The sequence below is a fragment of the Danio rerio genome, chromosome 22, assembly GCF_049306965.1.
Source record: "Danio rerio strain Tuebingen ecotype United States chromosome 22, GRCz12tu, whole genome shotgun sequence".
NCBI classification, from domain to species: domain Eukaryota; kingdom Metazoa; phylum Chordata; class Actinopteri; order Cypriniformes; family Danionidae; genus Danio; species Danio rerio.
The window spans coordinates 5,870,001-5,897,500 of record NC_133197.1 but is presented as its reverse complement, the minus strand read 5'-3'; the positions used below and the strand labels follow the sequence as shown (position 1 = coordinate 5,897,500).

General features: G+C 35.1%; 3 protein-coding genes across 5 annotated transcripts in view; all 3 read left to right on the top strand.

Moving 5' to 3' along the window:
* The window catches only part of s1pr4 (sphingosine-1-phosphate receptor 4), a 525,180-nt gene that overhangs the window by 181,652 nt on the left and 316,028 nt on the right, over positions 1–27,500 (top strand). The gene's annotated exons all lie outside the window — the stretch shown is intronic.
* mcm2 (minichromosome maintenance complex component 2) overlaps positions 1–27,500 on the top strand; it is a 165,922-nt gene that overhangs the window by 4,215 nt on the left and 134,207 nt on the right. The window contains exons 4-16 of one of the 2 annotated variants that reach the window (NM_173257.2): positions 1,584–1,856; positions 2,359–2,578; positions 4,309–4,516; positions 4,721–4,855; positions 7,684–7,875; positions 7,952–8,045; positions 11,011–11,261; positions 11,538–11,664; positions 11,759–11,871; positions 14,102–14,344; positions 14,671–14,853; positions 16,611–16,766; positions 17,318–17,694. In NM_173257.2, the coding sequence (NP_775364.2) occupies positions 1,584–1,856; positions 2,359–2,578; positions 4,309–4,516; positions 4,721–4,855; positions 7,684–7,875; positions 7,952–8,045; positions 11,011–11,261; positions 11,538–11,664; positions 11,759–11,871; positions 14,102–14,344; positions 14,671–14,853; positions 16,611–16,766; positions 17,318–17,428 (2,306 nt within the window). In that variant the 3' untranslated portion in view covers positions 17,429–17,694. Of the gene's footprint in view, positions 1–1,583; positions 1,857–2,358; positions 2,579–4,308; positions 4,517–4,720; positions 4,856–7,683; positions 7,876–7,951; positions 9,704–11,010; positions 11,262–11,537; positions 11,665–11,758; positions 11,872–14,101; positions 14,345–14,670; positions 14,854–16,610; positions 16,767–17,317; positions 17,695–27,500 lie in introns of those variants that run through there. The other variant, XR_012397315.1, reaches the window with a different exon arrangement.
* The window catches only part of podxl2 (podocalyxin-like 2), a 44,863-nt gene continuing 37,850 nt past the window's right edge, over positions 20,488–27,500 (top strand). Inside the window, exons 1-2 of one of the 2 annotated variants that reach the window (XM_073937070.1) lie at positions 20,488–20,577; positions 25,540–25,877. In XM_073937070.1, coding sequence (XP_073793171.1) covers positions 25,844–25,877 — 34 coding nt within the window. In that variant the 5' untranslated portion in view covers positions 20,488–20,577; positions 25,540–25,843. Of the gene's footprint in view, positions 20,578–25,521; positions 25,878–27,500 lie in introns of both variants that reach the window. The other variant, XM_687115.9, reaches the window with a different exon arrangement.

Below are 27,500 nucleotides of genomic sequence, written 5' to 3'. Positions count from 1 at the left end.
TTTCAAATTGATTATATAGTTTTAATTGTTTCTTTTATACTAACTTTTTTGCATTTTAAACTATTTTATTAATCATGCATTCATAATTTCTCATTTTTATTATGAAAATTTTAGCTTTTTTCTTTTTTTCTCAAGCATTTCCATCGAACATTTCCTGAGATGTTTTGTATCTAAGAACTAGCTTTCTAGGAAGTAATGGTTTTTGTTTTTGAAAACACATGAAATAAAAATAATAATAATTATTGTTGTTTTGCAAGTGATGTACAGTATATAAATTGTGTTCTCTTAAATCTGTAAAATTGGGTAGAAACAGTGAGATTACATATATATATATATATATATATATATATATATATATATATATACATACATACATACATACATACACACACATATATATATATATATATATATATATATATATATATATATATATATATATATATATAATTTTATTTTTTGTGGTGATTTTTAAACCATGATAACCCTAATCAGAACACAAGCAAACTCTGATCTACACGATCCACCCCAAGCTGCATTTGATTGACTACAATATTACAACAATAATAATTTAGCTTGTTTGTATAGGTTTCTCTGTGTGCATATCCTATTCCTTACATTTGTACAGCTAAAATGTCCCCACAAGTATAGTAATACCAGTCAATTTTGACCTTCTGGGGACATTTATTTATTTATGGTCCTCATGAGGAAATTAGCTCCAAAATTTGTCAGAATAAAATGTTTTGGAAAAGAGAGTTGGGTTTAGGGGTAGAGGACAGACAATAAGCTGACAGACGGACAAATGTAATTTTCTGAAGTAATGATATTGTATTACCTCAGCTTTATCAAGTTATCCACATGTAACATGCATTTCCGCTCTAGACATCAGTCTCTTCAAATTTATTCAGAGGTAAAGTTGGGTTAAATTTACACATTTATACTTTCTCTGTAATATAATTTTACTAGACTTATTTGCAAAACATATTAGGCCAATCATATTAGCAGCCATGCTAACAATCAAATTGTTTTAAATTCATGTTTACATGTAATTTACCACCAAACTTTAACCTTCTGGGGACATTTATTTATTTATGGTCCTCATGAGGAAATTAGCTCCAAAATTAGTCAGAATGAAATGTTTTGGAAAAGAGGGTTGGGTTTAGGGGTAGAGGAGAGAATATATTGTGTTATGTTAACTCTTTATAAAATGGTTGGACATTTTTTGCAAAGTCATTGCGCGCCCTCAAATAAACGTGGCTGAAGTGTGATTTAGTGCATTCATGAACCGAGTATGTCTCCAACATTTATTAGATTAGCTAGGAATATTTATCAGTGATTCCGATAGACTTGCAGAGTTTTTTTTATCATGTATTAGCACTAAAATATTATTTAATATTTGTTTATTTTTAATTGTATATTAATGTTCTTGCCGTTTGTTAATGTTGAAATGTTCTTTCCATGAAAATAGACCTGATTGCTGACATGACATTAAATAAAAAAAATCATCCTCATTATAAAATGATTGTACTTTAAACCACAGTACATTGTGATTAATCTAGAGTTTGTGTTTCTGCGCTGAACAGACAGTGAAGACGAGGATGACAAACGGCCTACGAAGAGGCAGCGTGTCCTGGCAGAGAGAGCAGCCGAAGGTGGAGCGATGGAGGGTGAGGATGAAGAGATGATTGAAAGCATTGAGAACCTGGAGGACATGAAGGGCCACACGGTGCGCGAGTGGGTTTCTATGGCCGCACCACGACTGGAGATCTACCACCGCTTCAAGAACTTCCTGCGCACGCACGTGGATGAGCACGGACATAATGTGTTTAAAGAGCGCATCAGTGACATGTGCAAAGGTGAGTGCTGGACGCTCGTATGGGTGAAAGAGGGAAACAAAGATTAAAACATGTTTACTTTTAAAAATGCTCTTTGGAACAGCGGAATTTGTTCCATTTAAACACATTCTATTGTTCCATTCTTAGCACAAAAACTACCTATTTAACCACTGAAGCAAATGACCAACTAAAATATCATTCATTGTAATAGGGCGTTCACACTGGAATGTTTGCCAAAGTTTAGATTTTTCAACTGAAGCTATTCACTCAAATCACGCATTAATCAAATCAAACGTCTGCCATGCTCAATTTGCACCATCACCTCATTCTTGCAAATAAAGCCGCATGATTTTATTATGTATGAAATAAAAGCTTAAGTACTTTCCCTATTTACAGAAACATCCTGTTTATTTTGTGCCAGTTTTCCAAAAAATATAAGTTGTGTGATGACAATGTGCCTTTATGCGTGTTTTATTCATTATATATTTTTTTTCCTAAAAAAACAAATGTTTAATCACTACAGAAAATAAGGAGAGTTTGCTGGTGAACTACGAAGAGCTGGCTTCCAGAGAGCATGTGTTGGCGTATTTTCTACCAGAAGCTCCTGCCGAAATGCTGAAGATTTTTGACGAAGCAGCGAAAGAAGTTGTTCTTGCCATGTACCCCAAATACGACCGAATCGCACATGAAATCCACGTCAGAATCGGTAACCTACCATTGGTGGAGGAGCTTCGATCACTCAGGTACGAATAGTTCTACATCAGTTCGTCAGTACTTATACACATTCGTGTAATTTGGATTATGTAATCTAATTCCTAAAATCAGGTACTCATTGTTAAGATAAGCTACTTTTTAAAATGCTCCTGAGTAACAGTTATTTTATGAATTACATATTTACAAAATAGCAGCAAGCTGTTATTTATTCTCCCTTTTCTATTAAAAATGTTATTTTTTATTAATAACCTGTTGTTTATATATTTGTGATTCTTCCACACTGATTCTTCCACAGAAATCAGTAATTGATGTCACAGTGATAGTGCTGTGAATTTCATGTTTTTGTTGTGTATATTTTTGTAAGATTACTTAATTAAGTTTTTTAGGTATTACTATCAGCAAACACTAACAGCGAGGTATATTAGAGGTTTGTTTTAGTAATTTGAAGTATTAACTTAACATTATTGTACAACAAAAAGAAGCTGTTGGGGCTCTTGCTACTGATAAATAATTGAATGTATTTTTGTATTTGTTAAAATATTACTACTACTATTGGTAAAGTAGGGAAAAATAGTACCTACTTCTATATGTGTGACATATGTAATCAAATATCGATTCGCAGAAAAGTAATCCAAAAGTAGTCATTACATTACCATCAATATCTACCAGATTACTTTACTAATTACAAAATTGTCATGGTATGTAATCCAATGATTCACAGAAAAGTAATCCAAATGTAATCTGCAAGAATATTTTATTGACTACATAAGTGCCGTGTTATATGTAATCCAATAATGATACACAGAAAAGTAATCTAAAAGTAATCCAATGGTAGTCAGATTGTGTAATCTACAAGATTATATTATTGACTACAAAATTGTCGCGTTATATGTAATTCAATAATTACATAGATACACAGAAAAGTAATCTAAAAGTAATCTAAATCTAGTCAGATTGTGTAATCTACAAGATTATATTACTGACTACAAAATATTACTGACTACAAATTGTGTTATCAAATATCGATTCACAGAAAAGTAATCTAAAAGTAATCCAAATGTAATCAGATTATGTAATCTACAAGATTATTTTATTGACTACATAAGTGTCGTGTTGTATGTAATCCAATAATGGTACACAGAAAAGTAATCTAAAAGTAATCCAATGGTAGTCGGATTGTGTAATCTACAAGATTATATTACTGACTACAAAATATTACTGACTACAAATTGTGTTATCAAATATCGATTCACAGAAAAGTAATCTAAAAGTAATCCAATGGTAGTCAGATCGTGTAATCTACAAGATTATATTGACTACAAAATCGTCATGTTATATATAATCCAATATTGATACTCAGAAAAGTAATCTGAAAGTAATCTAAATATAGTCATATTGTGTAATCTACAAGATTGCTGACTACAAATTGTTGTGTTATCAAATAATGATTCACAGAAAAGTAATCTGTAAATAATCCAAAGTATTCAGATAACATTACCGTAAATGTGGAATCTGCAAGATTATATTACTGGTATAATATCTATTACAAAATTCACGTGAAGCATGTAATCAAATAATAATTCACAAAGTAATCTATAAGTAATCCAAAAGTATTTAGATTACATCACCATAAACATGTAAAATTTCAAAATTGTGTCGTATAATTTGCAAACTGTAACTGATTATAATTTGTATCTGCTCTGTTTCTGGGCTCATTCAGAATATTAATATTTAGTAATTGTATGTATTTTTCCTGCAGGCAACTCCACTTGAATCAGCTGATCCGCACTAGTGGTGTCGTGACCAGCTGCACTGGAGTTCTTCCTCAGCTTGGGATGGTCAAATACAACTGTAACAAGTGTAACTTTATTTTGGGGCCGTTCTTCCAGTCTCAGAACCAGGAGGTGAAGCCGGGCTCCTGTCCTGAGTGTCAGTCGCTCGGGCCCTTCGAGATCAACATGGAACAGGTGAGAACGCACTATTCATTTAATCCTTTATTATATATGGTCCTGTAATAACAGGCCTTCAAAGTAGAACACTCTTTGCTTGAGATCCTTCTTGTCGTGTTTATAAGAGCACAGCAGTTTCTTCATCTGGCCTGTTGTTGCCATGACAGCAGATGCAGCTCTGTTTCATTCTGTTTTCCTAAACCGCTGCTCTTGAACTCTTAGACGGTGTACCAGAACTACCAGCGCATCACCATTCAGGAGAGTCCTGGGAAAGTGGCTGCTGGTCGCCTGCCTCGATCTAAAGACGCCATCCTGCTTGCAGACCTGGTGGACATGTGTAAACCCGGAGATGAGATCGTGAGTCTGCATTTATCTTGTTTTAAGGAGCACCTATTATGCAAAAATCACTTTTGTAAGGGGTTTAAACACAACTGTTTAACATCAGTCTCTGAATATAACCAGCTTCTAATAGTTCAAGTTTATTATAATTAAACCTGATAACTAGTCTGCAGAAAACACTTTCCCCTTGTATGTGTCATCAAAAGGGGAAAGCCCCTCCCACTAATGATGATCTCTCCCTTATTAGCATGATGCTGCGTTCACACCAGACGCGGTACGCGCGTCAAGCGCGAGTGATTTACATGTTAAGTCAATGCAAACGCGCGAATAGACATCCTGCGGCGCGATACGCGCGAATGACGCAAATTGCGCGAATGGCACGGGGCGAATTGCGAGTTTGACGCGCTTAAGCGTTCCGCGCGAATCTCGAGTTCGAAAATCTGAACTTCAGCGTACACTCGCGCCGCGTTAACCAATCAGAAGCTAGCTCTTGTGGGGGCGTGATTGTGACGTAGAACCTGTCTCCAGCCTTCACCGACAACAAGTCATCAAACTGGGCTTGGCTCAGTCAGAGGCACCGCTGAAAGCCTCCGTCAGCCAGGTTCAGTTTCTGGAGGAGTTTATGAGCTCACAGAGCTGGATGCACCTCTGAAAGGATGTAGTGGACTCAGACACGACCCTAAACGTATCGACGCTGTTTTTCAGTCTTCATAAAGCACATAAACACTGTTATTTTCTTCATAAAATCCATGTTAGCCATTTAGCTATGAAGCTAGAGTCTTCGGGCAGACTGAAGCCCCGCCCATCACGCGAATCCGCGTCTGTTCTGAAGTGAATTTGACACGCGAATGAAGCGAGTAAACTCAAATGTTCACGCGGCTATTTACACGCGAATAGCGCGATTTATCCGCGCGTTCCGCGTCTGTTGTGAACACAGGATTAGGATGTTAGTCTTGTTTTTTAATCTGCCACTATGCTGACACACTGGCATTTATAGCCCCACCCCTTTTGAAAACTCATTTGAATTTAAGGTGACAATCACTAAAATGGCACTATTTGGATCAAACCCTAAAAGGAGCAGTTTAAAGTGTGCTAAAACATTTTTTTTTGTAATTTGAGCTGAAACTTCATATATACACACTCTTGGGCTCAATCCTGTTTCTGGAGATCTACCTTCCTGCAGATTTCAGTTGCTACCCATATCAAATGTATATACCTGGTGTTCAGGTCCTAATTAATTAGTTTAGGTGTGTTTGATATGGGTAGCAACTGAAATCTGCAGGAAGGTGGCTCTCCAGGAACAGGATTGAGCACCCCTGCTCTAGTGACATCAGAGTCTTCTTTTACAGCTTGTAAAAAGGGGCATAATAGGTGTTCTTTAACCCTTGTGATTCAATGGAAAAAAAAAAATTAAAAATCCTCATAGGTTTAAAGAGGGTAAACATGTCCAGTACATTATACAATCTTTTAAAAAAAAACTACTTCCACAAATAATTAAAAAATTTAATTAAACAACACTCATCCATATGGTTGCATCATTTATCCAATCGACTATAATGTGCATAAGTGGAAAACAAGAATAAAGTGTGCATTTTCTTTATTTGTCAAACTTGGAAAACTAGGGACTGTAGTAAAACATTTGATGAGCTTCCAAAGCTTTGCCAACTGAATGGACGGCTATTAATAAAATATTGCATAATATTCCAGTTAAATGACCCTGGGGATTAAAATTGCAATTCTTGCAAAACATTTTTTGTATCAAGTGTCAAAAGGATTTTTTAATGAAGGTGAACTATAAAAATTACAATAAATATACACACTTGAGCCAAAATGTATGCAGTTGGGATTAACACGCACAAATTGCTGGAAAAGACAACATGGAAAGAACCCAAAATGGACAAAAATGTCATTAAGGTTGCATGAATGAGTCTGGCCTGCAGATTTGAATCACATACAGGACTGTAAGATGAACTTGAACTGCTATTTAGATTTTTTAATGCCTTTTCTGACCATTAAGCATTTTTATTTGAGTTTCTAAAATGATATACACTTAACAATGTTCTTATAAATGTATAATGTACACTCAAATAGCTTTATAAAGTTATCAAATCGAATTTAATATTTATTTTATAGCTTTCAATATAATAGTTGATTGTATTTAAGCAGAAATACTCTCAAAGCATTATTTTTTTCAAGAATTCTACTACAAATATCACTTAATATTATTTCTACAACTTTTAAAAAGTCCTCCAAATTTGCTCTTAAGAAATTAAATATTCAGAGAAGCTTACAGAAATCTACCACACCTGTCTGTTATATTATTTAAGATAATATGTAATATTTGTCATATTAAGTAGAATATGCCCCTATTAATCTTTATGTATATATGTTTCACTATATAACATTGGAAGTAATAGCATAGTAGGGTTGTCATGATACTGGAATTCGGTATCAGTTGGTACTGAAATTTAAAAAAACGTCCATTTCACACTAACTTTTGAGCGCTATTGAGCACGTTCTTATTCACCGCTGGTGTGCCATTGTGTTCACATGCTCAATAGAAATGACTGTGGAGGTCATCAGTTCACCAAACTAAATATTATTATTATTATTAATAAATATTGAAAAGAAAATGAATCTACCACAATTTAAAATATTAAACATACATTTTTTTTTCTATGGTGGAATTTTGGCATTGAGAGAATTGGAGGAAAAAAAGGGATATTCAAATGTCCTGAATTAACCTTATATAATATTGGGAATAATACTTGATTTAAAATGCATAATCAGGATACATAATAAATACCAAATTGAATAAAAAACATATTTAATATAATTTTTTGCAGGAGCTCACTGGAATCTACCACAACAACTATGACGGCTCTCTCAACATGGCCAATGGTTTCCCCGTCTTCGCCACCGTGATCTTAGCCAATCACATCGCTCGAAAGGACGAGGGCGTGGCTGTGGCGGAGCTCACCGATGAAGACGTCAAAGCCATCGTTGCACTGTCCAAAGACGAGCGCATTGGCGAAAGGGTGCGTGACGGTTTCCAAATTGTGTAATAATATAGTTAAATGTACAATACAGTTTAACGTAACTTTCTTCGTACAGATTTTCGCAAGTATTGGACCCTCAATCTACGCACACGAGGACATTAAACGCGGTCTGGCACTTGCTCTGTTTGGTGGCGAAGCTAAAAATCCAGGTATTGTGTTTAAGATCTGTGTTCATAATATATCATTCATTCATTTTCTTGTCTGCTTAGTCCCTTTTATTAATCCGGGGTCGCCACAGCGGAATGAACCGCCAACTTATCCAGCAAGTTTTTACGCAGCGGATGCCCTTCCAGCCGCAACCCATCTGTGGGAAACATCCACACACATTCACACACACTATGGACATTTTAGCCTACCCAATTCACCTGTACCGCAAAACTTTGGACTGTGGGGGAAACCGGAGCACCCGGAGGAAACCCACGTGAACACAGGGAGAACATGCAAACTCCACACAGAAACACCAACTGAGCCGAGGCTCGAACCAGCGACCTTCTTAATGTGAGGCGACAGCACTACCTGCTGCGCCACTGCTTCGCCCTATAATATATCCATGTGCATTATTTTAGAATTAGAAATATCATTTGCTTTTTGAAAAAGATGTTTGCGTAAATTTTTTCTGGTGTTTTGTTGGAAACGTGTGAGATTTTTAACATATGTACAGATGATTGACAAACACAAGTGACTTCCTCCTTTACTTTTATTAATAAAAATGTAGTTATACTATTATTTGTCAACTGTTATGCTCAGTAACAAGAGTTGACATTTTTGAATATTTTTTATTATAGATTTTGCAGACATAGGCATGAAATAAAGCATGCTTTAATAATATAATACAACAAGCAATAATTATTTTAGGTATTTAGAATTTGAAAATGTAATGAGGGCAAAAACAATGGGTGAATAAATATTAAAATGATTAATGTAATGACCACTTAGGCCCCGTTTACACTGCCAGTTAAATGTGACCCAATTTCGATTTTTTGCTCATATGTGTGGCAGATCAGATCTGTTCTATGGCTGTGTAAACACGAAAAAAACGCATGCATTCGCATATTCAGAGATCGGTTTCAGGCCTCCTTCATATGTGGAAATAAATCAGATATAGATCGTATATGTGACAATGCGACTGTCATGTAAACAGGCAGATCAGATTAATTGAGGCATTCCATTCTGTACATACTTAAACTTGCCCCAATGTGCTGCTTCTCCGCGGTTTAATGACATAGAAAGAAGAGCGTGTGTGGAGATACCACTGCAGTAAACAACAACAACAGAGGAAACATGGAGGAAAGTGGTCAGTCGCCATATTTTGCTCCCACCAGACCTGAGATCTCTCTCATACCCACACATTCCTCTGAACGGTGGAGGACACCATAAAGCATATAAACCATAAGCGCAAGATACGTTGACAGCCCTTTCCCACCTCCTCTGCCTCAAAATCATTTTAAAGTTGGGCGAACTTCGTGTTGTAACGTTTGCTTTTTGTTGCTATTAATACACGCACTGCGGGCTTCACATACAACAACTTTATTCTGTCCAACACCAGTGCGCACACAGGCAAAGGCTACATCTTCCCACTACACACACACACACATCAGGGCCATACTATTTCATAAACTGCGTGGGGGTAAATCTGGACTAAACCATTAACTGCTTATACTACACTTTGCATTTCACAGAGCTAAAAACAAGACAATTTCTTCCATCATGGCTACTGGCTAGTGTCGCAAAGATGCTAGAACCCGCCTTTATGCATGCGCGACATCATTAATTGTATGGCAAGTGTAAACACATGAACTGTATATGGGTCACAATTAAAAAGAACGTGTAAACGGACAGACAAAAAAGTCAGATATAGGCCACAAATGGGAATTGGGCATCAAGACCTGACAGTGTCAACGGGGCCTTAGATGCTTTTATAAATTACTAAAATGTTTTTGATAAGTAAAATGTTTTGATTTTAAACTAAAACATAATGGAAAGTGTCCACAGACTAAATCAAACAACAAGCAATTGTAATTGTCTGTAACATCTTGGTATCCCAAATAGAATATATTACACATAATTAAAAATAGCCAACTGAAAACACTGACACTGTGACCTCACAACATGACAAGCGATTTGTCTGTCTGCACCAAACACAATGCAACGTGACAGAAACATTTCGGGTGCTTTCACACCTGTGAATCGATTCAGTTGTTCCGAAACAGAGATTACAATTGTTACATTGTTGCTCTTTGCTCTTGGAGCGGTTCGCTTTCACACTGCAAAGTTTCTAAACGGACCAAAAGAGCTAAAACAAGTCACGTGCGAGTAAACTCTCCTCACATTGGTCAGAGTGTCAGGGTTTATTTTTGCAGCGTACTGCTAAACTGTCAGGAGAGGTGGTGGTTTGGTGGTGATTGACAGGGTGCGCGCGCGTGACGTGTCTGAGGAGAGACGTGGTGGGGAGGGGTGAAAAGGGTGCACGACGATGCCCATTTGAGGACCGGTAGGGAGATGCAAGATTACCGGGAGATCATCAATCGTTTGCGGGCATCCGGAGACTCGCGAAACTTCCCGCCATACTCATAATTCTCTCTTCATATAGCCGTAAGCCTATTACATATCCATAAAACACTGTGATATAACCGCGCTCGGATCGGATCGCTTTCTCACTGCAATCGAACTGCTCCAGGGTTCGTTTCAATCGAGCCGAGACCACCTCACTCAGGCGATCTCGGAGCGATTACTTTGGCGCAGAAAAGAGCGCAATTGCTCTGTTCACATACGCCAAACGAACTGCGCTAACTGGGCAATCGAGACACGTTCCGAAACAAAAGTGTAGGTGTGAAAGCACCCTTAAATACCAGCCACTGCACTCCCAGCAAAGTAATAAAGAATGCGTTCAAACTCTCATCGTTAAACAAAGCCCATAATCAGTACCTGAGGTGATCATTGTCATAGTAGTTTATGCTGTTATTGTGCCGTGACATTGCAGAAGTAGAAACTATAGACAAAAGCTCCTTTTAACATAGAATCCATTGATTTTATCGCATCACGGCATTGGGTGTAGTAAGTAAATATTGGAAATGTACAGGCAATTACATGATCACATCTGTGTGTTTTGGTCAGGTGGGAAGCACAAGGTGCGTGGTGATATAAACGTCCTCCTGTGTGGAGATCCCGGCACGGCTAAATCTCAGTTCCTGAAGTACGTGGAGAAGGTGGCGAGTCGAGCGGTGTTCACCACAGGACAGGGAGCCTCCGCTGTGGGTCTGACGGCTTACGTGCAGCGGCATCCCGTCAGCCGAGAGTGGACGCTGGAGGCCGGAGCGTTAGTGCTGGCGGACAGAGGAGTGTGTCTTATTGATGAGTTCGATAAGGTGAGAGAAACAGCCCTCAAATACTGTAAATGTAGATTTTATTTTGGTGTTTGCTTAGGAATAAGAAGAGCTCGACGTATCGTGGCTGTTTATTGTTGATGTATTGCATTTTTAAAGTTTGCATTTCATTGATTTCACTCGATACATATTGAAGCCGTTAGCTACAAAATCTGAATTGTAGATGTTTTTGATGCTCTGTTTGGGATCATTTTATACAATTGTTTTTGCAATTACATGCAAGTAAATCTGTTTTATTTCCTCTTCTGTGCTCTCTAGATGAACGATCAGGACAGAACCAGCATCCACGAGGCGATGGAGCAGCAGAGCATCTCCATTTCCAAAGCAGGAATCGTGACTTCTCTCCAGGCCCGCTGCACCGTCATCGCTGCCGCCAATCCCATCGGTGCGTTCTTCACACTTTAATGAGGGTCAGAACGTCATCTGTACTCTTAATTACTTTTCTGCAAGACTTAAAGTTATTTTCTTTGGTCCAAAAGGTGGACGCTACGACCCGTCTCTAACGTTTTCAGAAAACGTGGACCTGACGGAGCCCATCATTTCTCGATTTGATGTTCTGTGTGTTGTAAGAGACACTGTCGATCCTGTGCAGGTGAGTCTGGCAGCACTTTAAACTCAAGATTGTTCATTAATATTACCTTCAAATGTTCAAAGCTCAGAAATAAATTTATATTTAAATTGGGCTTAATCCATTGGTCGCTAGAGGTGGTTGGTACAACTAAAAGTCAGTTTCTTGGTACTAGTAATTTTACTTTAAGATAGTCATTTGAATAGATGAGTATTTCAACAAAAGTCAACAAATAAGGCATTAAATAATAAATCTTGTATGAAATACTTTAGAAATAAGTTGAAATTTACCTTATTTCATTTTTTGTTTGTTTTTAATTTAACCTTGATAAATATAGTATGAATAAACAATACAAAAAAAAGTATTGATAATTTCAAGCTCTTTTTGGCTGATGCTAATATCTTATTTTTTTGTATTTGTGTTTTCCCTATAATTTGTGGCTCATATTCATAAATTTAAATCAGACCTGAATGTTTTTTATTTATTTATTTATTTTTTTAACATTTTGTGAATTTCATAACACAAATTCTGCTTTATACCACATCTTACAGCTGTGTGGACAAACCTTATTCATATTATTATAAACTTTCATCAGGTGACATTTTCACAAGTATTAAATACCATTTAAATGTTGAAAAAAATCCAAAAATTTTAATGTAAACAACATGTTTTTGAAAAATGGACTCGCACTGCACATCATTTATATGTTGCAGTGTACATGGAATAATAAAAAAGCAATTACGGTTGCCAGTTTATTTTGCAATATATACAGCCCAGCCCTACCAATCACAATTATGAGGAATTATGTGTCTTTTTTCATATTTCTTAAAGCCCTAAGTGTTGTTGACTTTGGGCTGTCAATATTTAAAGAAAAGATTTTTGTTTGAAATGTTTTAAAGTCACATGACATTGCATACTTGCTGCTTGCACATTTAAAAGAAGTGAGGTTTGTAATTGTCAACCTGTTAGAACCGTAACGGACAATCTTAATTATATATTGTTATTATTGATTTATAGGTAGTTGTATATTGATTATATTTTAATTATATTGTTCATATTGTTCTATATTATTGGTCATAGTTGAAATCAATTTAAAGTGAAAGTCCCATTCACATTGTATGATTTCAGCCACGATTTGGTCGTCTGAGACAAATTGTAAAAGATTGTAGTGAACCTTACTACATGTAAATTTTCCACTGGTTGAGGCGGCCAAATATGGACCAGATTCCGGTCAGAGAATCAGGAGGGCAGGAGAAGTGGTGACGTTTGAAATATTTATTTTCTTCAACATAATCATCAGATTGCTCAATTATGGGTAATGGTAGTGAGAAATGAATAAGATGTAATGGTCTACAAAGGAAAAACAAATAAAGAAATAATTACAAATAGTATTGACTATGAATTGACATTAACATTGACTGAAACAATACACTGCAACAATAACATACGTCATAAATGTCCATATTAAACTCAAATATATTAACAGTAATGTCTGTTAGGAATGTGACAGTCTAATTAGCAACAACAGTCTAAAAAATGTCCGTTCATATAGGCAAACACGCTGATCGGCCGTCCATAACGGCTATTTATAGCTCTGGTCTAATGGCGATGACTCAGCAGAATTATCGCGGCCGCAAATAACCGCTATAGCGGAACATTATAGGCGATATAGACCTCAAAATAGTATCAGCATGCATGTTACATAAGTATTAGATGTTTCAGATTAAAACTTGTATAAGATGAACGCATTACAGAAAACAACATCAGCAGGAGCTAGCAATGATAGAGAACATAACAGCAGGTCCCATAAACTAAACGTCCACCCTAGAAACATGCAACGAACTTTAGTTCCTAGTCCATCAAGCAGGCTTTCTGACAAGATAATATTATATATTGATATCTTTGATTTATAGGTAATTATATATTGATTGTATATTAATTATACATTGTTTATAGTTGAAATCAAGTGAAAGTGAAAGTAAAGTCCCGTTCACACTGTGATTTCAGTCAAGATTTGGTCCCAAGAATAATTGGACTCGCAATAAAGATAAAAACAAAACAGATTTACTCCAATTGCATCCATTATTTAGTGACATTTAGCAAAATTCTAAATTGAGTTATTGTTTTTTTGTGATGTTTATTAGGCAAATAATGACCGATCAGCTCAAATATTCAATTATTTGTCCACATCCCTACTCTAAACTGCAACGAACAGCTCTTCAGCATTGATTTACCCATAATTCTCTGTGTGCAGGATGAAATGTTGGCTCGCTTTGTGGTCGGCAGCCACATCAAGCATCACCCTAGCAACAAAGAAGGGGGCGTGGCTGGACTGGAGGAGGTGGTGCTTCCCAACACATTCGACGTCCCACCGATCCCGCAGGAGTTGCTCCGCAAGTACATCATTTACGCTAAAGAGCGCGTGAGGCCCAAACTCAACCAGATGGACCAGGACAAAGTGGCCCGCATTTACAGCGACCTACGAAAAGAGTCCATGGTGAGTGTCGCATCTTTACCTAAAGACCAAATGTGGTACAATCGTGATTGAATCAATTCACGAAATTTCTTGAAGCCTTATTATAGCATTTTTTTTAACCATCATTTAACAAACGTTGATATGGCATTTCTGCAAGCAAATCTCTACTATAGTCTGTATAAATTTGGTGAATTCAGAGATCACCGATTGATCGTTTGTAGAATTGATTGAAGTCTACCAACTAAAGACAATTGTGAAGCATTCCACCATTTTTTAGCCCAATCTGCAGTTGTTTTCTCTAAAGGTGCAGGAAATGTGATCAATGAACCTTGTATTTTCCCTCGCAGGCTACAGGAAGTATCCCGATTACTGTGCGTCACATCGAGTCTATGATCCGTATGGCCGAGGCTCACGCTCGCATGCATCTGCGCGACTACGTGCTGGAGGACGACGTCAACATGGCCATCCGCGTCATGCTAGAGAGCTTCATCGACACGCAGAAGTTCAGTGTGATGAGGAGCATGAGAAAGGTGAGAGTCTACATTGTTATTGTGGATTTTGATTATCCAGCACGAACATTTCTATCAGCATGTTATTAAAAACTCCACATATTTAAGATCTCCCTACCGAATACTGAGAATTACCAAAATTCGCTGCCTCAGAGACAATATGAAGTGGTTCACTGACTTGACATGAAGCACTTCATTCGAGTCGCATTGTGCTGCAAAATATGAAAAATATAAACATTTTTAATTGAAGATGTCTGTAAAATATGAACATTTATTTTTATGCGGCATTTCACATTGCTTATGTTTAGACATTTTTCATCTTATTTTATTCATGGACAACTAAATGATAGTGGTGGGCAAAGCGAGGTGGGCTTCATGAAACACTAAAACAGTCAAAGCTTCGAAATGTTTCGAAACCCGTCTCCACCTACTGGTCATTTGTGTTTTTTTTTTTATGTGCTCTGAAACTGCTCCAGCAAAGAAACTTTTACACAAATTGACGTTTTAAACCTAACGTTGTAGAGTTGAAACCTCCAGTGATTCGAGTGGCGAGAGTTCCAGACTAGCATGCAGAGATAATAGGTTGGAATTCAGGGTTATGCAGCTCTAAATGTTAGTTTTTAAATGCTCTGTTCTTGTAACGCGTTTTGTTTTAACATTGGTCTGACTGGAATGAACACATTACGAATAAATATTGCTTTTGTCAATAAGTAACATTACTAAAATACATCAAGTCATTAGGGTATTTATACAAGTCGGGTTTCGAACCTTGGCCATTTCCAACATATTTACCTTGTTCGCAAGGCTGCATAAGACAGAGGATTATTTCCAACCCTGTCAGTCAAATGTAGATTTGCCAGGTCTCAAAACGCTTTTGAAATGGCGGATGCTTTAGTCACGTGACCTGGGTTTTTCAAATCATGCTACAGTGCAGTAATTCGAAACACTTGCGCTCTGGGATCTCGACACTGTGTCGATGTCGATTTCGCATCAGCCATCCCTACTAAATGAATGCTTTGGACCGTTTATTATTAGTAGTAATAGTAGTAGTTAATTTTAATTATAAACTCAGTTAAACAAATCTTGTCATTCATAGCCATTAGAAGAATCGTAGCATTCAAACTTTTTTCTTTTCTTATATTTTTTTCATAACTTTTTCTTTATTATGCTAATTTACATAATTTCTATTTTATACGGTACAAAAACATTGCGGATGTAAGGAGTGAGGTTTTTTGAATTCTGATTATGCGTCATTTCAAAGAAAAAAATGCTCTACAAAATAACTTATGAATTTAAATAACAAAATAACCTTTTTTTTAACAAAGTTACCAACAGTTTTATGGGGATTTTTTTTTCTTCCTCTCAATTGTGACTATGAATTAGGCTTATCTGTTTTAAGAAAGTTTGTTTTGTAAAAGTACGTAAACTATTTTAAACTCCAAATTGTAATAATCATCAATTATAAAAAAGCACAATTACCTTTTTTTTTTGCCAAGAAAATTAAGATATATTGAACTTTATAAATATATGACAAACTACATAGAACATTAATTTAAATATGCAGTGTGAAACACGCACAATTTTTGAACGAATTGCAATAGCAACCAATAACAACAAATTTTATCTTGCCATTTTCAATTATATTTTTTCAATTACAATGACTGGCTTAAGAATGTTCTGTGCATGTAGTACATTAACGATACGTTTTTCTATTTGTGTTGGCTAAATGCAATTCCAACAATCAATATTAAGTTGCATTATTTATCGCATTTCTACAGACGTTCGCACGGTATCTGGCCTTCAGACGAGACAACAACGAGCTGCTACTGTTCATCCTTAAGCAGCTGGTTTCTGAGCAGGTCTCATATCAGCGCAACCGTTACGGAGCCCAGCAGGACACCATCGAGATAGCAGAGAAAGACCTGGTGGACAAGGTAAATAACATGTCTTTAATCATATAGTTGAAGTCGGAAATATTAGCCCTTCTCTAAATTTGTTTATATACCACTTAATTTTCACATTAGCTGCCTTATTTGATAACGGAACTAAACCTCTACTTGTCGTCATATTTACTAATTAATTATATTTAAATAAAAATTAACTATTAAAATAGTATTATAGAGACTATAAATTATTAACAAACAATACACACATTATGTAAATACACTTCTTTCAGATGTAGTTTATACTAAAAATACTATATTAATTTTAAATAATGAAAAAAAGAACGTATGTTATTGCATGAACATTCTTTATTGAGATTCAATTATAAATTTGTCGCATTTTGTTCAGTTGATGTTTGTTTTTCTGATGTATTTTGGGAAATGCTGTTTCAACTAATGTATATTGGATTAAACTCAATTGATTAAAGTCGTTCAAACAGTATTCGGACACCATTACAAAATGGTGGATATTGAGTTATTTTGGACGCAGCTCATGGTTCGAGTGTTTACGAGTTTACATTGTAACTCTTGTTTGTCCTCAGGCTCGACAGATCAACATCCACAGCCTGTCTGCGTTTTACGACAGCGATCTCTTCCGCTCAAACAAATTCTCCCACGATGTCAAGAAGAAGCTCATCGTTCAGCAGTTCTAGCCTGCATGTGGAGTCTCCCGGACTTGTATATAATTTCGTCATGTGGTCGTTGGACCAGTCGTTCGTTACACATGGATTCCACATTTTGACTCCTTCATGAACTTGCTACCGTATAGATCTGCCTGGCTCTCGTGGTTTTGTTGACTGTATCTTGCATTGTTTCTGCTGTCAAATTAATTGAATGTTGTAAAAAAAAAATATGTGAGAACTTTTTGTACTGTTTGTTCGGAGTAATAAACTGAAGCTGTGTGTGTGCGATGGAATGTTTGTTGTGAATGTCATGCTTGTGCCAAACTTGATTTATGTACAGTGTTGCCAGATTGGGCGATTTCCCACCCAATTAGGTGGTTTTGAATTTGATTTTGCAGGTAACAAATGGCATCAGCGTTTGACAAAATTGGAGCGGTAAATTTTAAATGCAACTTGTTTAACAAAACAACTGTGTGCCTTTACTCTATTCAGTTAGAAGTAGCCTGAGCATAGCACAAACCGCATGGGCCCCACCCGCAAGAGGAGATGAAGGAAAGTTGTATCAAAATCAGACTCCCCTTCACACAGTGCCTGCAGTTAAACTCTTAGCTGTTTATCGTGACACTTTTATTGACTATTTTTTTCTGCGATTAACAGAAAGAACAAACAGAAACGTGTCTGATTGACAAGCAGCACATAATTAAGTTCAAAAGAATTTAAATCACCAAATGGGATGAATTTATACCCCATTTTGAAAGTAAAACATACTCTAACAGGTAGTGTAGTCTACACAACATTAGGTGCAGTGTTTCGATTTGATCCAGTTATGTTGTGGTTCTGTGACTGCTGGTGTTTGATGCTGTATGGTTTAAGAATTTTGACAAAGTAACTAGGTTAACTTCGATTCAAATAAATTAAAATGAATTTAAAGGCAAGGCGAGTTCATTTATATAGCACATTTCATACACGGATGCTATTCAAAGTGCTTTACATACACGAGAATAAAAAAATCAATCAAAAAAATATTAAAACTGATTAAAATGTGTAAAAAAACAACATAATAGTACAGTCTGTCGGATGTAGCGCAATGCTCATTCAGTAAAGGCACAAGTCTTGATTTGTGCCTAATGTTGGAGCACATCTGATCATTTCTGGAAGCTGATTCCAGCAGTAGGGGGCGCTGTCAGTAGCTCAAGGCTGATTCACCCTGCTTTGGCTGAACTTCTGGAATTTATAAATTACTTAATCCTAAAGAACTGAGTGATCTGTTGGGTTTGTATTCAGTGAGTATATCTGTAATGCATTGAGCTCCTAGGCCATTTAGTGATTTAGAGACTAGTAGTAATACTTAAAATCTATTCTGAATGTAACTAGAGCCAGTGTGAAGACCTGAGGACAAGTATGATGTGCTCTGATTTTCTTGTTCTAGTCAGAATCCTGGCCGCAGCGTTCTGGATGAGCTGCATTTGTCTGAATGTCTTTTTGGGAAGGCCAGTGAGGAGTCCATTACAGTAATCCACCCTGCTGCTGATAAAAGGATGAATGAGTCCTATAAGCGTCTTATTCTTGCAATGTTTTTGAGATGATAGTATGCTGATTTAAATATTAGATTAATATTTTGGGTGGTTTATTTTGTGCTGGATAAAGTGAGCTATATCTGGCAACCCTGCTTATGCATTTTCAAAAGTCATAACAGCAGTGTTCTGAAGTGTTGCTGCATTTTTCAGTGACCATTGAATTCTAGATTTGTGCTGTTAAATCAGATTCAGGAGTGTTACCTTAAGTTTTATAATTTACTTTCTTTGCTTATGTAATCACTACTCGTTTCTAAGAAACAAAAGACTTGCCTTTAAAAAAGAAAAGCCTTTTTGTTCATGGCACAATGAGGATGTAGGAAGAAACTAATATGGAATTATGATCTCGGTCATGAGGTAATGAAGTCATGCAGTTGTGAGGGGGATTTTTTTTCTTCAGATTATATATTGTTAAATATGATTTTTCAAAAGATTAATTAACCTGTCATTATTTAATTAGATAAAAAATGTATGATTTGTAAATATAGATCTTCCAAGATTCCGAATAGAAAGGTAATCTACTAGTTTTTGACATTTTATTGGCTCTAATATTCTTTTTTCACGTCATTTATCATTAAAGTCCACTCCTTTTAATCTTGGTCTGAATGAATGCCTCAATAATTCACTCTGAAAAGACTCGCGCTGCATTACTTGATTGCAGTTTTGAAGAATCTTTTGAACAACTTACTTACTGACAAATACAGATTTAATGGCTGTCGCCCCCCTGTTATTGCAATGGTGGTAATCAATTTCAATAATTACTCAATTTTGAATTTTTTCACGTGCCTATTTTTAATTTTAAAAGGTTTCTTTTACAGCATTGGTAATGTAACTTACAATATAATATTACAATACTGACAATTCAATCGGTTAAATAGGCTTAAGCATTCATTTAGTAGTTAAGCATAAAATGAGATAAAGAAAGTAAAAAAAATATCAGCACAACCAGGAGCAGCAGTCAAAAACTCCATTGAAATTGCTAGGGTAAAATAATTTTTTACATTTTAAATAGATGGCACAGAATAATGGAATTAAATTCAGTGAATCTTGTCCTGTCTAAGACCCACGTTAAATCGTTTTACCCAGTTAGGATAGCTGATTTTGAAGAAATCAGATCTTAAATTCCATCTTCCTATCAAAAACAATCAGTGTTTTCTCTATTTTCAGTTTTTAAAGCAAAAAATAAATACAAATGTTCTTGCTCAAATCGTGTTCTTCAACCAAGTTTGCTTTCTTCTTGTGACGCATGCGCTTTTGACTGACCAACAACAGTGGAGAAGCGCAGAAAGTATTATTTTATACAAACCTCTTCAATTAAACCAATCAAATGAAAAAAAAAATAATTATGTAATAAAAAATAATTATATATTTTTTTATTATTGGGACTAGAATAATAACAATAATATCTTTCAATTTAGGTGCGAAACAAGGTTTGTTCAATCCGCGCTCCCCCGTGACGTTGTTTGAGTTGGTATCGACCGGCTGAATAAATGCGAACCGCGCGTAGTTGGAACTGTTTGTCAGTCGAGAGTCACACGCGTTTCAGACCGGTCTGTAGCTCACGCCATCTCCAACTCGACAGAAACGCTACAACAAACAAATCTAGTAAGTGTGATGTTATCCAAACTTAACAAACGTTTAAAACAAGCCCCAAACATGGATTAATAAAGCACTATCAATCAAAATCTATTTGGCGTTTTATTATATATAAATCTAAAACATATTATAAAACCAAATTAAATTGTAAATTAAAGTAACTTAGCATTTAGCACAGTAAGTTTTGTATGAATCAAACGGTGATGAACGTGTTATAAATTATAATAAATTACAAGTACATGTAAGTAACAGCCAAGCTACTGGATTAAATCAATGTAGAAAGTATGTGAACTAAATTAGTTTAAAACACAATCTGTATCAGTCATCGAAAAACCAACCAAAAATCCTATAGTGTCCTTAATATAAATTCATTTAAATGAACATTTTTGGCTGTTAGTCCAAAGCAATTGGCATTACCTCATAATTCCAACTCACATTAATATACATTTCAATGATCAGGCTACTTGAATTACCTAATTATCCCTCTTTTTTTATCTTACTGAAAAATTGTAACATTGATAATTTCCTGCTGAAAAAAAACTGCATCCGATAAGGTGGTTTATTATTATTAAAGCACTTTCAAAATGGCAGAAGGTCTGACCAACCAAAGAAACTAATACAAATCCAAAATATATGGGTGGGGTTTGATGCCACGCCTCCTTAAAAGGTACAATTTTGTACGACTGAATTAGCCACTAAACTCACAAAATGTGAAATCGTGAGATCAGACAGTTTTTTTTATTTATTTTTTTATACATAGTCAGGGTGGTAGGGGTAGATTTTGTATTTTTATTTCTGTTATTTTGTTAAGTGTAGCTATAGTTTAATTTTGGTGTTCGGAGTGTACATTTAGTTTATTATTGTTCTGTGGGTCCTCTCCGAGGTAATTTTCTTCACGTTTTGGGTAATTAAAAGTCAAATAAATGGACCTGACTCCAAGGGTCGTAAAAGTGAATTTTACTGGTCCGGTTTTCTTTTATGTTGCGGCCTTGACTTTAGACCAGGGTCGTAACTCTCAATCACTTACCTCATCTCATAGGGATCCCTATTTACTTAGTTTTTTACTATAAATAGTATAGTATAATGTTCCACCATAGTGTAGTTCTTTATTAAAAGCCAAAAAGGGAAGTGTTATGTAACGTAAATATAGCTAATGTGATATTTCAAACTGATATTTCTATTACATTTGGAACTTAATTTATTGGATTTAAGCTTAGTCTCAGTATTCATGTCAGTTTTTCTGGTGGGTCTCTGTCTGGATGGTGATGTGAGTGTTGTTCCCCCACACATCTATGAGAATGACCTGTGGTGTCAGGTGGGGGGACACCCTCACTCATCCTCGCTCAGCTCAGTCACTCTGACCATGGCGAATCCCTGCCCGAGGTTCTCTCACTCTTTTAGTGAAGTTCAGTGGTGATGCTTCAATTGGTGGGTGACGTCAAGCTGTGATCCGGTTCAGTTTCCTTGCTGGGACGGCTGATGTGTGCTGAGAGTCGCAATCAAATAAATAATTCTTAAAGTCTGCGTGAAATCAAAATGTAGTTTGCTAGCATTAGCATAGTAGCAATATGCAATTCTTAAACAATTAATCAGTGCAAGGGAAGAACTGTTTTTGGTAATCTTTAATCAAAATCTGACCATTTGCTTTGTGTTTGGAGGCGGTTCTTCTAGTGATGTCAGTTTGACAGCTTCAACCACAACATTCTTAACCACGCCCCTTTTAATGTTAGTAAAGGGTATGACTTGCAAAAAGAAAGCTCCGCCTCCTATGCAATATTCAATTTCAGTTGGCTTAAAACTTAGTTTGCAACCATTTTAAAAGTTATTATGCAGTTAAAGTCAAAATTATTAGCTCTCCTGTGAAATTGAATGAGTTTAAATATATTTCATAAGTGCCGTTTAACGGAGAGATTTTTTAAAAATATAATTGTTAAAAAACAAATTTAATAATTATATTCTTATAACTAATTTCTTTTGGCTTCGTCCTGATGACAATACACAATTTTTTTACTAGAAATAAGTGCAATTTAAAGGGTTAATTTGGTTAATTAATTGCAAAACAGTAGTTTGTTCGTCAATATATATATATATCAAGTGTATATTGGCGATAGTTGAGATTGGGAAATTTAAACTAATTAACATTAAAACTATACATCAATTATAAACTTTTAAACACCAAAACACATTTAAAAAAATTAAATGTCAAAAAAATAGAGTGACACTAAAGTTAAGTCCTATAATCATCAATAAATCAATGCCAACTGTGATCTAATCTAATGTAATGTACTGTTATAGAGCCTCAGTGTTTAGTTTCTGCTGGTCTCTGTCTGGATGGTGGTGTTGAGTGTTGTTCCCCCACACCATATAGGAATGGTAGCGTCAGGTGGGGGGGCGCTCTCTCACTCGCCCTCGCTCAGCTCAGTCACTCTGACCATGGCGAATCCCTGCCCGAGGTTCTCTCACTCTTTTAGTGAAGTTCAGTGGTGATGCTTCAATTGGTGGGTGACAGTGGGCTGGGGTCCGGTTCAGTTTCCTTGTGGGACAAACAAAAACTAAAAACAATGATTAGTTTGCATAAATATCTGTAGTTAAAGATTTAGTGAATAATTGAGCAACAAAAACAAATGATAAAATACGCATAGCAGGACTGCGCAATACATTACAATTATTGAAATATCACAAATTTAAATTTTGCAATAAGTGATTTAAATGTATATTTTCAGTTAAACCCTCCTTTAATCTGAGAAATCAGCCATATGTGACCATTCCATCAGTATAAAACTCATTTTGAGGTAAAAATAAAGTTTTTTTTTTAAATGTTCAGATAAAGTCTCATACTGTCTAATCTGTTTTTGTGCAACATTATTTATTTGTATAATTTCAATCACTGTTTTCTTAATTTGAAAAAAAATTTATATATAGGTATCAGGCGTTAAAGCTATTGTATGTCCCTAGCATAGACAGTTTAATCAGGATTGACAGAGTTGCCGTTGCAACTGTAACCAATTACAAAATAAATTTAAAGCTTGTCATATTAACAAAGGGCAATTTTAATTTTATCACAGTTTCAATGTAATTTAATAAAAAAATATTTGATATATTAATTTTAAAGTTCACATCAGTATTTTAGTAAAAGTGATTTATTATTATTATTATTATTATTATTATTATTATTATTATGCTATCAATGCGTGTTTGTTTGGTAGAAGTTAAATTAAAATCTTCTAATCGAAGAAATGGAAAAAGGAAAAAAAGAACATGACCTCAACCATTTTTGGTGAAGCAATATATATATCACCCATACATAAACCAACTCCAGCAACATTTCAGCAGATTGTGCAGCCTCTATTGGAGGTGTCAGAGTCGGTATGGTTTGGAAGAAATGTATGGAATTTAATTTAAAAAAAAATCTTTGATTAGTTAATTTCAAAGTTTAACGATGTAGTTTAGGAAAGAAGTCTAGATTTTCAGTCAAGTTTATTACTTTTTTTGTTTGTTTGTTTTTTTAAGGCCTGGTAATAAGTTGTTGCTTGTTCTTTTAATAGTCTGTATTTACATGGCCAATTTAAAACAGTTAATAATTCAACAAATTTACATTTAGTCTGTTTACCAAAAATAAATAAATAAATAAGATCCAACCTTATTTATTACAAATTTTTTTTATTATTACATTACCAGTGATGCTTGGGGTCAGTTGCAACATTTAACTTTAAGTTAAAATTCTGCTTATATTATCATATATACGCATATTAAAGCAATGTGGGTGGGATAGATGTGGGTTTATTAATTAATTTATTATGGGTTCTCACAAAGTAATTGACTCTGAAAAACTGAAATCTCCCCTACAGTTAGTAAATAAATAAATGGTATAGAAAATCAGTATTCAAACAAGAGTGGTATAATAAAAACATTAAATATGTTTTAGATCTTTGAGATGAAAATGGTCTAATTCTTCAACAATTCATTCATGGAAAAATGAGATAAAATGTTCATTTAGAGAATTTAATTCTTTAAGTAAAGCTATTCATATTGCTTTTTAAAAAATTAACACGTAATACTGTAACATATTCAAAGGTATCAACTAAATTACCTGAATTAAAGATTGGAGAAATAGATATCACAGATAAAAAAATTAACAAAGTAATGAAGCATATTTAAAAAAGTTAATTATTTTAACACACCATCAAAATTAAAACATTTTGAAAATAATATATTTAAATATATATATTGTAAACATCTTAAATGGCCAATTTTACCAAAAATGAAAGATATGCAGTTTAGGATAGTCAAGAATACATAGCAGCAGAAATTTTAAGCAAAAAAAAAAAAAAAAATCAGATTTGAGGTAGACCCTAGTGTTTTTTTGTTCAGAAGAGACTGAAACCATTGAACATTTATTTTTCTCTTGTCCAGTCACAAAAAAAAAAAGTTTTGGCAGGACCATTGCAGTTGACTAAGCAACAATACTGACATTGCATCCCTAAATTTGATTAATACAGAGTTTTGGTTTATGCAGAAGGGTTTTCCCAAAAAAATTAATTGATGTTAAACATTGTTGTTATGGGTAAATATTATATTACACACAAGTAAATGGAATAACAGGAAACCCTCAATTAATTGCTTTAAAAATGAATGTAAAACATATTTAGAGTCTTTAAAAATAACATCCAAATAAAATAAGGCTACATAGGAACTATACGACTGAGTCTCTTACCTTTTAAAAATATATCTTCATTTTGATTTTTATTTAATTTTATTATTATTTTTTTCTATAACCCCCCTAATTTTTTTCTTTCTTTTAATGTTATGTATTAAATTGTGTGTAAGCACTGTATACCGTAAATGTGATTAGAAGTGTGTTTACATTGTAAGATGCCGTTTTTGTTCCCCGTTTGAGTTTGTGAAGTGATAATGTTAAATAAAAAAATAAATAAATGGTCCTGTCATTAAAAGAAGCCCGGCGGTGTTTAGGACCCCGCGCCTCTGCAGCGGCTCGCCTGCAGTCACTGCGCCAGGAATCAAACCCTCCAAAATCCTCAATTTTATCCCTGCAAATTCATTGACTGCAAGAACAGCGGCGGACAAAACCGCCGTCGACCTCTCCTCCGGCGTTCACCCCTCACCACAGAGCCCGTCAGCTCACCCTTTCGCGTTTATTTCCGATGGTTAACCTGTGTTAGTCGAGCATATCGAGGTCAGTAAGTCACATATGATGCACATCTGAACAAATACCGACGCGATTTATTTCCCGACGCGATCTTTTAAAGCTGCAGAGATGTCCGTCGCGTCGTTCCAGTGCCTCATGATTGGTGAGTAACAATATTATTATTATTATTATTATTATTATTATTATTATTATTATTATTATTAGGTTTATTTGTGTGCTATCAATGCGTGTTTGTTTGTGTAGAAGTTACATTAAAATCTATGCCAATGTAGCTGTAAATACAATAATGCTAATTGTTATTGATGCGTGTTTGTTTGTGTAGAAGTTAGATTAAAATGAAGGCTAATGTGTGTTAGCTGTACATAAATGGTGGTGTTTATTGATGCTAATTGATTTTTAATATCTGATTGATATTTATTTACAGGTTTGTAAGTGTTATAATCTTAAAATGAGTATGATATACAGTCATATAATGTGGTGGTTTATTGTATCGGAGAGCATCACAATGAGACCTGAGTGTATTGTTTTGTTCCATCATTGGTGATTTATTGATGCGCAGTGTTGTTCGGTCAGATCATTGATAATGTTTGTGTTATTGATGTGGCAGTGCAGATTTCGGGCACACGCCCCTTTTTCCTCCTCCATATCTGATAGATATTCAGCTCCAGTCAGGATCTTCAGCATGATTCATCATGTAACTGAGAAAAGCACATTTTGCAGCTGCTGTGGACGCAGATTGTTTTTGGCACGCGGATGGTGGTGTGTGTGACGGCTTGTCGTGCCCATGAGGCCACGGCTGACAGATTGCGCTGGTCAAAAGCCGCTCTGTCCAGACAGAGCGATGAGCAGACACAACAATGACAGGTCAGCTCTGTTTAGTCTAATGGCCAGCACGGATTCAGGCTTAAGCCAATTCTCAGCTCACCGTCACATTTGACCGTGAGCTCAAGTGGCATGTTGTGATTTCTGCTCGCCCTCTTCTTCATTATCACCAGTGTTTATTATTAACATTGGTATTTTTGGTATTCGCTGGATTGGTAAACGATATTATATGGAATCGCGATAAAATTTCTGTCGATAACAATGATAAGCTCTGCACTTTTTTACGCTAAGAGTTGGGCTTTGCGATTTAGGGAAAATATCTAATTTCTTTTGTCGGATATTGCGATTTCGATTTAATTTGCGATTGAATTTTGTAGTCAAACTTTTAGCTCAATCTGTATCGTAGCATCTTACGTTCTAAAATGCAGTGAGCGTTAGTTAAAAAAAGAACTAAAAACATATTAACTAAATTATTTATTCAAATTTGTATTTAAATATTCAGAAATTAAACCCTCATTTTTTCTACAGCAAACAGTAAACAAATCAAATGACCTTACCCTACTGTAAACAAGGATTTTGCTGGGCCATTTTAGATATATATATATATATATATATATATATATATATATATATATATATATATATATATATATATATATAAATATAAATATAAATATATATATATATATATATATATATATATATATATATATATATATATATATATTTTTTTTTTTTTTTTTTTATGGCCCAGCAAAATCCTAGAGGGACTGATTAAACAAGGAATTAATAATTAACACTGATTTAACACTGAAAAATAATGCAGACCTTAGGTGATGCTATCATTGTGTTAATGCATTATTTTCCAATAATTCAAGTCATTTGTCAGGTTTTTGTCCTCAGGCTGCTCCTGTGTGTGGCACTAGATTCTTACACATCTCAT